The sequence below is a fragment of the Amphiprion ocellaris genome, chromosome 3 (genome assembly GCF_022539595.1).
Source record: "Amphiprion ocellaris isolate individual 3 ecotype Okinawa chromosome 3, ASM2253959v1, whole genome shotgun sequence".
NCBI lineage: Eukaryota > Metazoa > Chordata > Actinopteri > Pomacentridae > Amphiprion > Amphiprion ocellaris.
Genome location: NC_072768.1, coordinates 21,074,675 through 21,091,648, shown reverse-complemented (window position 1 = coordinate 21,091,648; position 16,974 = coordinate 21,074,675). Strand labels below are relative to the sequence as shown.

Sequence of the window (16,974 nt, the reverse complement as noted above, 5' to 3'; positions counted from 1 at the left end):
TACATAGTGAAATAAAAAAAGAAATAGACTAAAATAGCCTAATTTAAACAGAGGGGCATGTGTGCTACCTGCCTCATTAATATTTCAGCAAATAGACTGTTGCAGTGAACGACTGACTCCAATTCAACTAACAGAAATCTGATTCAGGAACAGCTCTAATTTACTGTGATACAGATAATTATAACCCGACTCACATTAGCTGTACCTGATTATCCTACAAAAGGTACAGTGGGGACTGGTTATTCCATCTGACACTGCAGTCATGCACGCTGACACTCACTGTTCATTTATAATCACCAATCAGCCTCCTAATCTTAGGACTGTGAAGCCAGAGAAGCCTGAGAAACCCCACACAGGCACAGGGAGAACATGCCACCTCACACAGAAAGATCCCAACTGACCAGTCGGTCCGAGGTGAAGTATTAACCTCTGTGGCACCATACTGCCCCAGTTCCTCACAGCTCTACTGTAGAATGTAGCATCTTTCAATTCATTGTTTTGCTTTTAAGGCCTATAACTTTTTTTTTTTCACTGTCACCATACTCATCATTTCCTGCAGCAGCAGGCAGTTATTTCTGGTGAAAATGATGCAATAAACCCACAGTACACTATCCACCACTAAACAGCAGATCAATAATGCTATCAACTAGCTGAGGAACATAGTGTAGCATATAGCAACTAAAGAGATGGATGCAGTAGGTGGAGACCAAAAACAGAGCTAAAAGTAGGTCGACTACTGAGTGTACATTCAACAAGCGGACACTAAACTTAATTTTGCTTTCTTTTTGCTTGGTGTGTAAATACAGAAGGTAACTGAAAGCCTGACAAGTTAGAAATATTTTGTTATCATTGTAGATAAGCAGTAACATGATATTATTTTACTGACATGATTTCCACTTTTGTGAAATGGTATTATTTCATGAAGTTACACTATTAAAATTCTGTGAAAGTAATATTTCTCCCAAACAGACTTCTAATCTTGTCACTTTTAATGTTAACTATCCAGTTTGTTTATTTTTTACTTCTCTAACTGACTATGCAGTCTGTAACCTTTTAGATTTAGGTGCTGACTTCTACTGATGTCTGTCTGACTTGGCTTTTTGTGCATGTTATTCAACTATTTGGCAAACATGGTACTGTAACATTTTAAAAAGTTTATTGAAGTTGTCTCCGGAGAGGTTTAGGTAATCTTCAAAAATCTGAGTTCCCTAATGATCAATACTTCTACTATCAATATAGTGTCATTTTTAAATCAGACACTAGGATAGAATACTACTCACATCTTTAGAAAATCTTCCAGTTTTGTGTGGACACAGGCTTTGACATCAGTCGTATCACCAGCTGCACCTTGCTCAACAAGGCAACAGCATCTCTCAGGGAATCCTTTCAACAGCCAGAAGTTTACGGGATATGGTAGGAATGTCATGCATTAGCTGATGAACTTTGCATTAAAATCAGGTGCTACATGCTGCACTACTCAGTCATGCTATCAGAAGTGTTCCAGAAGTTAATGAAAGTGCTTCCCAGCATTATTACACCATTCCCAGACATTGAGATAAGACTTAACTCTGCCAAACTTACCCATTCTCTTGTTCAGCGACCGAAAGGTTAAGTGTTCCCAGTGGGGTTCATAGTTAACAGCTTGTGGTCGTTAGCTTATTCCCTACAACCCTTCTGTCTCTGTCCACACTTTTATTCACTCTAACTTAGTTTCTATCTTGCTCTGTCTCCCGTTTTGGAGCCCAGCTGGGCCAACCACCTCCGAAGCCTGCAAGAGTAAGACTGCTCAGAGTCTAAACGTGACTGGCCTTAAAGGTTTTTCTTGAGGAGAAAAAGCCCACATCCCACTGTCAGTCAAGCAGCGGAGCATAGTTGCAGCTGGGCCGCCATCCAAACAGACATGAAACTATTCTATTTCGGTCTGCCATATGAGCAGTGGTGCTGTTCAGAGGAGGAGGAGGGGGGGAGAAAGATTCTGCGGTGGAGCATGTAATTGCAGAGTGACCAGTTATGGTGAGATGTAATTGCAGACCTCATCAGATGGAGAGAAACTGCCAACAAGACAAGGTAAAGAACTTTCAAATAAGATTTCGAGAAAAAAAAAAGAAGCAACACAGACCACATAAATAAATGAGGAGCTGGGTTCCAGATGTGGCAGCAAAGGGAGGGAGGGGAAGAGAAGAAAGAGAGGGAGGGACAAAAAAGAAGGCCAGATGAAGGAACTGCCATGGCAGCAGAAAGAAATCCCATTTCTGCCACAGTGAAAGAGTTTTTACCTTCCCAGGAACAGTCGCACATGATGGAAAGGGGGTTTGGGGAAGGTGAGAGGATGTAGGGCCCGGCCTTATGTTGTTTCTGGACCTTTACCATGAGTGCTCCTGGGTGTCTGGTTTCACGTCAGCTTTGGAAATGACTACCTTATGGAAAAACTGGGAGCTTTAAAAATGAGGAAGGAAAATGAAAATATAAGCGGCAGTCGGCTGGTTCCCATTACAAACAAGACTCAGCTGGTCTGGGTTGCTGCAGCTAATATCGATACATATTCTTGACTGAATAATTGCTACACGTGACTCCACACAGGCACTCCCACGCACACACAAGGGCCTGTTATAGTGCACAGAGTCAAAAAATATTAGCTTTAGCTTAAATCTGAATGTAAACAGCTAATTTCCTCACAAATTTTACCTCATTTCCTGGCCAAAGCAACAGGAGGGTGATCATTGAAGCAGACAGAGAGGCACATTGCTATGTGTGAAGGTAATCCTCAGCAAGACGTAATGACTGAAAGGAACAGTTTTTGGGGAACAGTTATAATGAGGTTTAAGGAACGATTATTACTTTTTGAATGGGTGCCAAAATGACAGTAAACCAAGAGACTGTATACAGAAGATGAATGTTGCCATAATGACATCACCCATTGGTCAGTGGGCTACTGTTGTGAAGCCTCGAACTTGGACTGCAGCTTTTGCCGCTATCTTGGTTTATGAAATTGGATGAGGGGTGGATCTGACTGAGAACTCAAGGACACTATGCACACCAGTAAGGTCACATCTTGCCAATCACGAAGTAGCCACGCCCTAAAGTTTACCCTGCTTCACTGTCTATTTTACTTTAAGAGCATAAGCTGTTTACGCACATGCTTAATGTGGTAATGAATCAAGTGAGAAGTAGAGTCAATTTCTCATGGATTTTTAAGTGATCAGATGTCTTTTTGGAGCCAGAGGAGTCGCCCTCTGGTGGTTTTTGGAAAGAATGCAGTTTTCAGGCGCTTCTGCTTTCACTTCACTTTTCAGACCTGAAGACTATGTTTGTGTTTTATATCCAGAATATGTGTAAATCTAAGAGATTCTAACAACTTAAATATTCTAAATATCAACCTTTTTCCAGAAGACTCAACCTTTAATGCTAATGAAACCTAAATACCTTTAAATTTGACTTCTAACACACAAAAGCACAACATATACGTAAAAATTAAAACATAAATGTATTTCATTTTACAAGAAGACAGCAGAATGTTCCACTGTTTTTACAACTTGATCTAATAATGCTGATGTTCGTCGGTGTTTGGCCCTGTTCTGAGCATTTTATTAAATCTAATGTCACCTTGCCCTTGAAGCAGAATTATCGATGTACCTTTATTTTAAAAAAGCCTTTATTTTGAAATTGTCTGTTGACAGTTGTCACTTTCTGTCCACTATTTTGATGTGTAGCTTCACACATATACTTGCTTTTCTGGATGCACGGCTCTACAGAGGCAATGTCGTTACTTGGTTTTTGGACTGAGTAGTTAAGTTAAAAGGATTTATTTACATGCATTTATGTTGTTTCATTGTGGTGATGGTGAGATGAAGCCTCATGAGGCATTGAACCATTGAGCCAATTGGTTTGAGAAAGGGTTCATTTCTTGAAGCTTCATGAGCACACGAAGCCACCTACTGGCCAGGTGTGTAATCACAGGCAGCTGTATCTGAACCACATGCCTGATGCATTGAATTTTTATCTGTTATGGCTGTTGGGAATGACTATGAAATACAAGAAAATGTATGACCAAATAATTTCTGTAGGTAAATTATCACATATGTGTATAATAAAATATAAAGAGAGGCTCTTTACAACCAAAAAGTTTCAAATTCTCATGGCTCTGTCTCAGAATAAGGACAGTATACTTCAATAACATTTCACATTTCTTTATTTCAGAAAGGCTGATGACGGAAATGCTAATTGACTAAGTTGCAGAAGCTAGCAGAACAGAGGCTAGCCCAGATAGGATGTCATAACTTCAGTTCTTTATTTCCCAGAATTTTAAACTATTCTTTAAAGCATTAAAAGGAAGCATCTTCCAAAGCCGCAGGTTATGAAATGGGTTTGTGGTGTACGTTTCTGGGAACTCAACTAGTGGCACGTCTTCACTCTGGAGATGGGGGCTCACTTATTGGTTTCTCTTATATGAAACATCTAATTCTCAACTGGAAGGGCCCCATTCAAAGCAGCTGTGTGCCATTAGGACTGCTATTCTCATTGGCATGGTGGGATTGTTAGATTACTGCTGAGAAAGAAGCTTTAAACCAAACCGACCCCACGAATCAGCCCTCAACCTCCCGTCCCCCTCAATTATCATAATATAGAGAGGGGGGTTTATTTTTTTCCTCTTCAGTCATGCAGGAAAAGTTTCCATTTGGATTCCAGCATGGCTCTGACTTCAGCGCTGATTCTCTACAGATAGACAGACAGGCAGACAGATAGTGAGACAGAGAGAGCATGAGTGGAAAGACTATAAAAGCAACCGTCAGATGAGGGGTTTAAAGCTTGAGGGGGAATAGAGCACAAATCTCCTCCTCTGTTTATACTCCAATAGCATAAGTTCCCATATTAGTCATGCATATCCTCTCATCTAGGAAATAATAAGTCATCCAGTTGAACAGTTGGACTTAGAACCAATCATTATTATTATTATTGCTCTAAGTGGCTACATTGTGGACCCAGCGTGTCTGCTGTTGGCGGTTGCCGTTTTTCACATGACGATGTTTGACAAAAATACATTTGCTTTCTTGGTACTGACAGCTCTTGTGTGCTTGCGCATGATGCACACGGTAACAAATATCCTGTATTTGCTCTGGTGCACACTTGGCATTCATCCATGCAACCAAATACGATCAACCATATCCTGTTTTTCACTTTCACCCTTATTGAATGGGCTCATTATCCCCTCAATTTCCAAACTTGCATCCCATATTTATCATCCAAAACTAAAGGGCCTTAATTTGTCCTGCCTTCAAAGATTTTGTTTTTACTTCTCTGTCTGTGATTTTGCTGGAAACACTGCACTTAAAATAATTTGAAACCACTGGCAGCACACAGACTGTGTGTTATTGTTCAGAAAATACAGCATAAAACTGTAATTATGCATTCACATGATATCTATCTCTTCCAATTTCTGTATTTAACATGATTTATGTGAAATGAATGCTTTATTTCCTGTTACAGACCTTTCCAAAATACATCAAGACTCAGGTTTTATTTTTGACTAATGATGTTTTGCCTTATTTTGGGTCTGTCACTGTAGTTTTCTCTTTCCTCAGGAATTCCACATAATTTCACTTTGTGAGTAATCCACTGAGGAGGGTCCCACTACAGCCAGTATTAATGGTGACCTGACCTCTGAAGAATACGAATGATGTACAGCTTCTAGATTTCCTCAGCTGGGAGAGTGTTTGAGCTGCAACTTTTTTGCCCCAAGAGAAGATGTTCATATGAAGCATTATGTGTTTTCATTCATGATGCACCTACAGGAGTGTTGAGCAGTTGGTATGTTACCCTCTGTTTAAAAAAATGGTATGTGTTTAAAGATCACTTTAACACTTTTTGCTTTTTAATTAATTTAGGGTTCAGATATTCTTGCTAATTGTTTTTAAATATGTAAAATACACAGCAGTTGTTGCTGATGAAGCTGTATGAACTGGAGGAGGGTTTACTTTTATCAGCCATGGAGACTCTGAATGTTTTCATCACTTGAAGCAGATCTGTGGGACTCTGCAGAGCTCTGCCGAAACTTTTATCAAGACAATTACATTGCCATCTGTTGGAGTGGTGCTGTAAAAACAACTGAGCCCCAAAATGTTCATCCTCCTCACATGGAACTAAGCATTTTGATTAAAAATGAAGCACAGTATGTAAAGTTAAAGGAGAATGCCTTGCATATTATTTACACATGTAAAACACAGCTTTTGCTTCTGCATAAATGCTCCTATATACTAATTCGGACTGAGATGTGTGGTGAACGTTCAGCTTCACTGGAGCTAAAGAAGGACAAGTCTGACTGCAGGTTTGGCTGCCTTTTATTAAGCAATTCCCCATGCACTTTTTTTCTTGTATCATCATGTATCTCAACATATCCATGCTGCTGTGGTGTCAGTCAGAAATACTCCCAATGAAACTGATGTGTTCACACCTACAACTGTGCAACATTAGTGTGTGTGACTGTGGATTTGATTTACAATATTTTTCCAAATTGCAGATGTGTGCTACATGTTTTCAGGATGTGATTGTGCATCTGTTCGTGGGAAATATTGTGAAATCTCCAATCAGTGAATTACAAAGAACTCTGTTTTTGTGAGATTTGACTGATTTATAATTTATGGACAATAATAATCTGTATAGTACAAATATAAGCTTCTCATAATCAACATCTCAATCATTCAGTTTCTTTCTATACCTGCTTAAAAACCTTTGAAGAACAACACAAGTACCCCAAACCCGAGTGTATCTAAAATACATTTTAATCTTGCTGAAATTTGTTTTCACAATATTGTTTACAATATTAATCTGTCTTCATTCTCTTCATCCTCGCTCGGGTCTTCTTTATCGTCTCGAAACAGAACTGTACAATCATGTTCATGTAAATTGTTCTACATCAAGGCACAAGACAACAGCCGTTGTGGGGGGGCCTTGGGTAGGCTGATCTTTAATGGCGTCCCTCTGGCACACAGGAAAACAGGATACCCTCGGGAGGAAAGGGAATTATGGAAAATGTAGAAGTATGAATCTCAAATGGGGAGCTGAGGGGGGGGGGCGTGGAAGAAATGTGCTCTAACGAGAGGTGAAAGGTGGAGGAAAAAAATAAGGTGATAACCACTGCTGCTTTCATTTTATTTTCCAATGATAGTCATGTATAAAAAAGAGGAACCATAAGGATGTTTTTTTTTCTTTCTTCAGGAGTTCATTTGTTCATGTACATAAAGTAAAGTGCTTTTTTTCTTCTTTTTTTTTCTCTTATTTGCCAAAAGCAAAGGGTTTCACTAACAGGATGGAAATGGGGACAAGATGTCCAGTGGTGTCTTTCTTTTTTTCTTTTCCCTTAAGAATGTGGAGGAGTGGATAAAGGGCCAGTTCAGTGTTTATTTTCTGCTCAATTTTGTTTTTGTTGATTTTTGTTCTCAGGTTTTTTCTGATGTTTTCTCGTCAGGTTTCAACTTCTGAAAGACAGAAAGAAAGAAACAGAGTGTGAATTTGGGGCTTATGGTTCAATGGACAATAATGACTGAAATCCAAAATGAAATAAATGTGCAATATAAAAACGTCTGAAGGCTACTTTTTAAAAACCTTTGCAGAAAATTAGCAGATGGCAATGTATTAGTGCTACTTCTTTTAAAACTAAAGATCTGAGTCAATAGTACATGGACAGAAGGGAATGAAACGTAATTATTTACCATTTCCCTGAAGGTTTTGGAGCTCACATCTGGATGCTTCTCCTCCGCCTGCCGAAGGCCTTGGCGCCAACGTTGGTGGGGACGAAGTTGCTGTTGCCCATTCCCCCCGACCGGCTGAGGAAGTCCGCCAGGCGGTGAGTCACGCAGGTTGCCGTGTTGCAAGCTCGCTTCTGTGCTGTAACGCTGCTTCAGGAGAGCAAACGGGGGTTAACGCCAAGATCTGGTGGGACATTCATCCATACAGTTCTGAAACACAGACCTGCACACCCAGTATCTCTGCACACAATTCATTTTATTAACATCACAGCACAGGAAATACATTATACTAGAATGTACAGATTAAAAATCTACATCAAGCATGCAGGGTTTGATCATGTATTTTCTGCATTTTGAGTTTTTCTTACCTTTGGATTTGGTGAGAGCCTCTGATTTAATATTAAAGGTTCTAACACTAGTGTGTTCAGGTGCACCCACTGACTGTTTATACGTCCATAAGAATGAAAATGAGCTAAGACTTCGTGGTAGAAAAATACGTTTATTGAACAACAAACATGGTGTCGCATGAGTGGATCATTTGTCACTGGTTAGATTAGGTGATCTCTCTCAACTCTTAAATTTCAAGGGCTTTGAAATGCCATCAAATGACTCCAAGTACAGTACACAGATGTATGAACCGGCTCCTGAATTACATTTGTGAAAATTAAGTCTGATTGTCTGAGATAATAGGAACAAACCATTCCCGGACAAAAAAGGAGGGGGAAAGCGGAAAGGAGAAAAAGAACTGAAAAGTTGGTAGCAGTTAAAATTCTTCTCATGTCAGTCAAGCAGGTAAAATCAGCATGCACTTGCCAATCGATAAGGAAGAAACTGGGATGAGGAGAGGAAGATGAGGAGAGGAAAGGAAAGGAAGAGGAGGGAAAGGTAAGAGAGAGGCTGAGGGTGGATGATGAGGAGGGGTTAGATGCTGTCAAACGTCTCGCCGTAGATTGCATAGCTGTCGCTCTCAGGCGCACTGCGCTTCTTGCCGGGCGTTCCTGCTCCCACGTTCGTGCGAGGGAATGTCTGCAACTTGTGCAGCTCCTGAGACAGTTTGCCCAACACACAGGTGCTGAGGTTGGAGCAGCGCTTGGTTAGAGGCCTGTCCATGCTGTCGGGGAGGGGACACACAAAAACACATGCAGAGAACAGGCTCATAGAAAACATGCAAGTAACACTGTTTTCATCACTTTCTCTTTCCTCCCCATTCACGCACCGTTTCGACTCACATGCACGTCTTTCTCATGCTATCGCAAGTCTAAGAAAGGGTAAAAATTAAAACATTTCAATTGCGTACAGCATCATGCTTTCCCCCACCTCCCAACAGTCAAAGAACTTGTCATCCATCCCTCATGCGCCGAAACCTCCACCCCCACCTCCACCCCAGTCAGTCTTTTACACCCACAGAACAAACAGAAACCAGTCGCTTCTCACTGTCATGCAGCTCCACTTAATTGACATCATGCACACTTATTTGTTCTGTTAAGCATACACTGTTCACATGCCCGGCAGGCAGGCTCAAAATAGTCAACCGTTCAAAATCAAACTCATCCATGCGGGAGCAGGGTCATGACTGAGAATAGGGATTTTTTATTATTTTTTTTTTTATATTAACATGTTTTCTTAAAAATAATATCCTCTCCTTTTTTCTGCGGAGAAGTACATACCTCAAGGCCTGATTGAACCCAAGTTGGGAGCTAAAAAGATGCTTCTTCAGTGGTGTTTCAGTGAAACCAGAATATGATGAAACCCCTAAAACACACATGAGGCCTGGACAATAGCCCAGAAAAAGACCTGTCCCTTTAACCTTTTTATTCATGTCTAGAAGTTTAGTTTAACCAGTTCTTTTCCACTTTCAAATGTTTCTGTGCAGGGAAGAAATGTTAAACAGAATTTAAAAAAAAAAAAAAAAAAAGGTTAAAATAAAGAAGAGTCATCTGTACCTGTTTCCCTCAGTTGCCTGCTGCTCCAGCTCCTCCGCTGTCATCTGCACAAACTCCTTGACAATGGCGTTGAGTAACCTTCGCGCCTCGTAGTCCGTGAGCGTGACTCGGTCTGACATGGACTCTAAACCCGGTCTGCGTTATTGAGGGGGGAGGAGGTTTAGGGGTCAGAGGGATTTAGGGGGAGGAAAGGCATTGAGATCAGCGTTAATGTAAATCCTTCACCAGAGTTATCACTTGCAGTTAAAGGGAGGGGTGGTGGGATGCGTTGGGGTGGGGTGCTGGTGGAGTGGCAGGATGGACAGGAGGGGGGGTTGGCTGAGACGTCACCACCTCCGGGAGGAATGACGTCTGAGTTTGAGGGCCCCCGGCCAACACGGGGGGAAACAATCTGCGGAAAGTGCCCCATCTGAGAGAGGGGCTGATGTGCAACCAGCTTTAGATTTATTACTAAATCGATAGCTTCATGGGAACAGTGCGGGGAGTGGCTGGAATGAGGTTCCATATAAATATATAGGTCTCATTTATCTCCCCCTCCAATGAGTTGCATTTCTTTTTTAGTTTTGTTTCCATTAGGCTTGCTTAAGAAAAGCACAAGTTCATCCATTTATATTGGAATTATAATAAGATAGAAGTGGTTTTAGACATAGATGAATCAGAATGATTAGATTTTCCTTGTATTCCTTCCTTGCGTTCACACATAGTCATTTATACTATTTCTTTTTATGCTGATGTTACTGTTGGCTTTTGTATCTCTGAATGTGCGTGTCTTCATTCAACATGTCACTCACAAATGCCTAAACCTTCTCCCCCCTTTTCCAATTAATTTTTAAAAAATGGCAATATAAAAAAATCTTGGTCCTTCAAGCTTTTTATCTGTTAAGGCAGTGTTTTTGTGTCAATCTTGCCACTCTGTTCCCACTTGGAGCTTGATAAACTAACAATACTTCAGGGAATGTAGTTCCTTTGTACTTTTCCACACATTTCAAGTTGCCTAGAAATGCCTGTCAGCTGAGAGCTTAAAGTGTAAAATGTGAAATCTGAGTGTCTCACCTGGCAGGGGCGGCTTGTGAGCAGTACATCTGGCAAATGACCAGGGCGTAGGCAACAAGGAAAGCAGAGATCTTCAACATAACCATGGTCCCCTACACAGCGAGAAAGACACCCCACAGTCAGCTGATTGTACACAAGACTGCTGCCACAAACTCACGCATCGCTGAAATAAGTTCGCAAGCCATCTAAAAACGGATCTGCGAAGCTACTTGTATGCATCTAGGAAATGTACTCATGTCTGATCCTCTTGTGCTGTGGGAAAAAAAAAAAGTTGCAACAAGAAAAAGTATCATTTCCCAGAGAGCTAATCTTACTTCTACCCTCATCTCAGTTTGCTCTGGTCTCCTGCTGAACATCCTTTCACACAGCGCCCCTTCAAAACTGAGCCACATTACAATCCCCCCCTACTCTTCTTCTGCAACACGCGTTGTTCCTCCCAAGTATCCAGCCGAGAGTAAAGGACAGGTAGTTCTCTCATGTTGTATGCTGCAAGTCGTGGAGTGTGACATGCCTGAGTGTGTGTGTGTGTTTGTGTGTGTGTATGTGTGTGTGAAGGTAGGCAGGGGTCCTAGACTGTGCAATGCATGTAGCACTTGCTGGTGCTGGAAGAGGAGGGATGAAGAGAGAAAGGGAGGGGGGGACTCCAAGCTTTCCAGCTCCCTAAGGGACCAGTGCATTAGTGTAATGAGCTGCCAGCACTCTCTCTCTCTCCCTCACACACACTGTCTCTGACACACACTCAAACCTGCCCATTCTCCTCTGTCACTTTCTCTACATTACTTCGGCTTCTTCTTCATTTTTCCCTTGCCTTTCGTCCTCCCTTTCTTGCTTATGTCTCTTTCTGTCTCAGTCTTTGGCCTTCCAGTAACAGAGTGGACCCACTGAAATTGGGTGCTGGTCATAGTGGTGATCCCAGCAGCCACACTCTGTTGCTCTTATCAACACTATCACATCATCTTACACCGTGACTCTGTGTGCACATCCCCTCTGATCCACACACATGCAACCAGCTTATCAGTTAGTCAAACAGCCATTCCAACACATTGCCCAACCCCACATTAAAAGTCAGCACTTACCTTCAGTGATAATCACCCAGCAAAAAAAATAAAAATATATCTCTATGAATCTCTATGCAAAACACAGTAAGTTGACTTTCTCTCAACTTGCAGAGCAACTCTTGATTCTGTTGCATGCAGCGCCAACGCACCAGCCTATATATCCCACCACTTGGATTTGTGCATTGACTGTGTAGGTGTTTAATTATCTGCTGGCAGCCAATCACGTTGCTCTGATGCTACGACAAGCCAATGGGACGCCTCCCCTCAGTCCTGGCTTACTAATAAGGGATATGGCTTTGCGCTAACGTCATTCCTCAGTCACTAAGTGCTCCATTCACAAAATCCACCAGTCATCTGGACCATTTGCTATCCCCAATTTGCATTGATGTCATTAATTAAATAGGAGGCAAAGCAAACTGGTGTCCGTGTAGAAGCATCACCAGCAATAAATATTTTAGAAACCTTCCAAAAATGTTACATTTCATGCTATACCTCAAATGCCAAATCAATAAGGACACCCCCCAACGCCACCACCACCCTCCCGAGTAAGCACTTGCAGGCGGGGCCATCTGCTGGGGAGGGATGTATACTACACAGTGACGCACTCCGAGACTCTTCATTCATAATGCTGCTTGGATAGCACCAACTCCAGCACTACACCCACTGAGCCTCAGCTAGACTATCTACAATCAGCTTATGTAATCAGCTTGTTATTGATTTGATTTGGGGCAACATGATCTGCTTCACCAGAAACTATGAACTCATGGCACTTTACATATCAAAATTTCTATTACATTACTTTCAACCTACAAAGCATTGGGCATTTTTATGTTATCCAGTTTGTATATGTTGTTATCAGTGTGACTAACCTCAAACATAGTTCTCCTCTTACAGCTAGTGCATGTAGTCTGTTTGCAATAAGTGAAGCATGACAACCTTCCCTCCTCACTAAAGTGAAACATCAAACTGTACTGAGTTAATAAAGTGATACCACAGTCCGTCCAGTAATGATGACTTCTGCCCGGGCCTCCTCCCACACACTGAGCAAACGAGTTGTCCACAGCTAAGACCAATCGATGACAGCCTCTGACAAGAGCCGTTTCTCAAAAGCAATTACACAACTGTTTGTCGTGCACCATCGTCTCAATTCCCTGCCTTTTCATTAGTGTGCAGAGCAGCATGTGCGTGTGTGTGTGTGTGTGTGTGTGTGTGTGTGTGTGTGTGTGTGTGTGTACTATACACGGTATGTGTGTGCATATACCTGAACCTTTGTATTCACACATTAGCGTGTGTGTGCTTGAAATGTGCGTTTATCTGTTTGCGTGCACTCAAAGTCTCTGCACAGTGGACAAAATGAATGGCCGTCCAATAGGTGTGTATGTGTAAGATTACATGTCAAAGTAAAAGAAGGGGAGGGGCTGCCTCTTCATGTCTGCGTCATAGAGGAACCCCATTAGACAGGATGAGCCTTTTAGTGCTACTGAGCCACAAGGCTCAACTATGTCAGACGCTAAATCACTGCTGAATAGACAGCTGCTGCGTCTCCAGCCATATCTATGCACCTGCATTGCTACCTGCAAATCTGCAGTCCTGCATAACTGGTACTGTGCCGGACAGATGGGAGCTTACTGGGAGACAGCAGACACTTTCTCCTAAGATTTCTTATTGGTTTTAGCCATTAGACCAAACATTCAGAACTTTGAACACTGTTTCTTTTTAAATCCAGTGGGTCATGAAGGAGTTGAAAGACCCCCTTCAGTGAAAATCAAGCATTGTACTTTGTTATCATGTCCATATGGTGATCCTCAAAGCTATACTGTAAACCAACTGGACTTCTTTTTTAGGTTCTTAAAGATATGCCACATGTCTTATTCAAAAGACTTTGGTTCTCACATATGGACTTTGTAATATGCTGGAGACATATAATGTGAAAATTAAACAGTCCACACATGGATGAGTGTTTCTTCATTGAACCTGCAGTATCCCAACAGTCTCAAAAACGCTGATTCAGATTTTCAGGGTTTCAAACATAACAAATTTAAGAACCAATCCTGTTAACTTGCAGGGTAGGACTTTCTGTATCATTATTCTTCTTCACAATCATTTTCCTATTCAGATATGTGTGACTAAATTACTACAACTTTGTAACAATGTGTATCCTAGAGTAGTTTTACAGTGTCTGAGCAAAGTCATAGGCTAGTCAGGGAGCTCATGCAGTCGTAAGTGGAGAGGTATGTGGAGAGAAAGGTCTGAACTACGTAAAGCCATGTCTCTCCTGACAAAGCAATGGTGAAGAGTTATATCTAAGCCATTTTAAAGTAGGAAGGGATTACTTTAATGTATAAAAATAAACAAAAAAAACTTCTAAATGTGTTAAGTGTTTTTAGGGATTAAATAAACAACTAGATGGGGATTTTAAGTGGGTTGCTAACAGAGCCAGTAAAGTGCAATTACCTCTGATTCCTAAGGCAGACGTATTATAACGGTTAAAAAGCAAACACTAAATTAAACTGAGGATATAAAATTTATTGTCAGACCATTGCAATCAATTGCCTTAGTTTTTGTTTTTTTTCACACTTGATTGTCAAGTATGTTTGAGGCAAATGTCTATTACAGTTGGTGTGTGAATGTTATGTACCTTACTCGAGCACAGTAGGATGATCTGCTGTCTTGCATTTATAAAACTGCCATTGGCTATGCATTTTTCCCGGCTTTCTCTCCCTTTCCGCTGTCTATGTGTTATTGTTTTAAACATGCCCTTCTTTACAGGAAGTGACCTTAGGGCAGCAACCTTACATGCTGAAAATTTCAAGTTTTGAAGGTTTTGTCTCTTATTTTATGTGTCCACTACATGCATTTTTCCCACATATAAACGCGCCGCATCTGAAAATTGCCTGCTTGGTGGGCGTGTAGTTGAGGCCAGTAGCCAGTGTTCAACTCCTGCCAACCTTCTTCTCAATCTGTCCTGCCTGCCCCTGATTGGACAAACCCATCGACTCGGGAGCTGTCTGCTCCTAGATTTGAAGCCGGACCAACATGGCGGCTCGGTCGCGAACTTTCTCTTTTGTAATGAAAACAGTTAAGCGAAAAGTATTTCTGAAAGCATTTGTGGCAAAAAATAACCTGTGATTGAATCTGTTCTCGTTTTAGTTTGCCAGTGCCTAGTTTAGATGTTTGACAAAAGTTTTGCAATGCGTCAGACCTCCGCCTGCCGCATCAAATTTGCATAAAATAGAAGTCGAGTCTACTTTATGCAAATGTGCTGTAGCCCGTTCCGGGGAGACGCGCCGGATCGCAGCTCAAAACGCACCACGTGGCATGCTGGTCCGGGAAATTGCCGGATCTAGTGGACATGTACCTTTACAGCGAAGATTTATTGTGAATTATGCATTTTATCACAGTGTTCAGATCGCTGCAAATCTCCCACCAAAATGTTTTCCCCATCAGTCTTGGGTAAATACCATCAGTGCATCCTGTTCTTAGCCCCACCCCATCCCAAGAGGACTGATTGGTTTAAAGAAATACAAACACACTTTTCCCTGTATATTGAAAAGAGAATGAAGTGCAGCTTGACCAAGCTTGACCATACCACTCTGTGTTGTGTAGAATTTTCAGACAGAGTCCTGTTGAAGAAGGCAGTCCTGGGTTAGCTCATGTGTACTCAAGTGTAGTGCGCATCAGACGTGAACACTAGTTGTTCCAAAATCAGTATATGTACAGCTGTAGAGGATATAATTTCCACATCAACTGCTTTTGCAAATATGAAAGTAAGTCTATGCATTGCCTGTCTTCTCCAAAATTTTCGTGTATGGACAGATGTTGTCATTCACAATCCATGGTAACATTAAGTGGAAAACTCATTCTACGAACTGTATCAAGTGTACATTTTTACTGTGCATACAAATGTTATATGAACAATGAATGACTCAGGTAAAGAAAATGAATGTGATGTTACCAAGAGAGCTGGACTGGCTGCAGTCATACTCGGCCTGAGTACAGATTAACCCTGCCTAATGTGGAAGCACCCCTAGACATGCAGCATTGATGTGTACCATCACTTTCATCTTGCAATAACTGTCTATATTCCAGTGTGTTTACCTCTTGTATCTATATGTCACGATACCATTATTATTTTTTTTGTTTACACACACTTATTGGATAACTAAGTAGAAACAAAATAAAAAGTGGATTTTTGTCAATAAAGACTTCTGTTTTAACATGAGGCTACGTGTCTACATCCCCTGTATGTGCTGTGCTTTGTAAGCTGTGTCATGGCATGCCATTTATTTTTGCACCTTTTGAAACATTTCACCTCACAGAATGTGTGTTATATGTCACATGCAAGCACACACACGTTTCTGTGTGTGTGTCTGTGGGCCACCCGTCCATTGTATTCCAGGATGTGGGTGGTTGTATTTACTCTGAATGCGTACCTTTCTTTTGGGTCATCTGCATCATACTTCACCCAAGGGAGCTGCAAGCACAAGCTACGCTGACTCCCTTAAAGTTTGCCCTCAGCTCCTGAAAAAACTTTGGAGCTCCAAGTCGATACAGTAACCTTTGAAGCAGGGCTTCCCCTTAGCTAAGATCAACACACCCACCCTAGTGTAAGTTATTACTGGAGACACACTGTCTTCTGCCACTGTGGTATTATTGGATGTGGAAAAACGCTCTATAGAGTATGTTCAAGGCACAGCTATATGGGCCAATGACGCATCTCATGTGGAAATGTGACAAAACAAGTACAACTGCAGAAATGACACTAAAGCACATGAAGGGTGTTATTGATGTTACTGGATGTAAGGGTCCTGTGCTATATGTCAAAGTGATGACTGAGCTCATTATGAAGGTGACATGTAGGTGTTTCGTGACATACTTGCGCTCATAAAGTATTCATCCACTATGCGACTTTAAATGTTATGCTATATGTCAATGGCTCTGTTTGGTTGGGGAAAAAAATGACTAAAATATTGTAGCTGTCGGTGTGAAATACTTGTATAAACATGTTCTTAGTTCCATCTGCTGTGTATATTGTAAACTGGAAAAAAAAAACATAAACCATTTGTTTTACACAAAGGCTTATGAAAATGCATTTTTAAGAAAATTGAATACATTTTAAATAGTTTTCAGTTCAAGGTGAGGCGATTTTCTGAATTCATTCACATTCTCTTTCCACTA

General features: G+C 41.2%; 2 protein-coding genes across 7 annotated transcripts in view; both read right to left on the bottom strand.

The window, feature by feature from the left end:
- LOC111577801 (INSC spindle orientation adaptor protein) overlaps positions 1-1,876 on the bottom strand; it is a 75,882-nt gene extending 74,006 nt beyond the window's left edge. The window contains exon 1 of the mRNA XM_055009295.1: positions 1,582-1,876. The gene's annotated coding sequence lies outside the window, so the exon portion shown is untranslated. The remainder of the gene's footprint in view (positions 1-1,581) is intronic.
- Positions 1,877-6,753: 4,877 nt separating this feature from the next.
- LOC111588491 (calcitonin gene-related peptide-like) lies at positions 6,754-11,954 on the bottom strand. Of its 6 annotated transcripts, none has more exons than XM_023298908.3 (5): positions 11,053-11,344; positions 10,739-10,830; positions 9,686-9,820; positions 7,707-7,892; positions 6,754-7,472 (listed from the first exon to the last, which is right to left on the bottom strand). In XM_023298908.3, exons 1-4 carry the CDS (start codon positions 11,128-11,130, stop codon positions 7,730-7,732), a joined length of 468 nt encoding a protein of 155 aa, XP_023154676.1. In that variant the 5' UTR covers positions 11,131-11,344; the 3' UTR covers positions 6,754-7,472; positions 7,707-7,729. The 6 variants fall into 6 exon arrangements, with proteins under 6 accessions (XP_023154676.1, XP_023154677.1, XP_035799080.1 ...); XM_023298909.3 differs by having other exon boundaries at positions 7,707-7,889; positions 11,053-11,330; XM_035943187.2 differs by lacking the exons at positions 6,754-7,472; positions 7,707-7,892; positions 11,053-11,344 and adding exons at positions 8,226-8,853; positions 11,815-11,954.
- Positions 11,955-16,974: the final 5,020 nt, after the last annotated feature.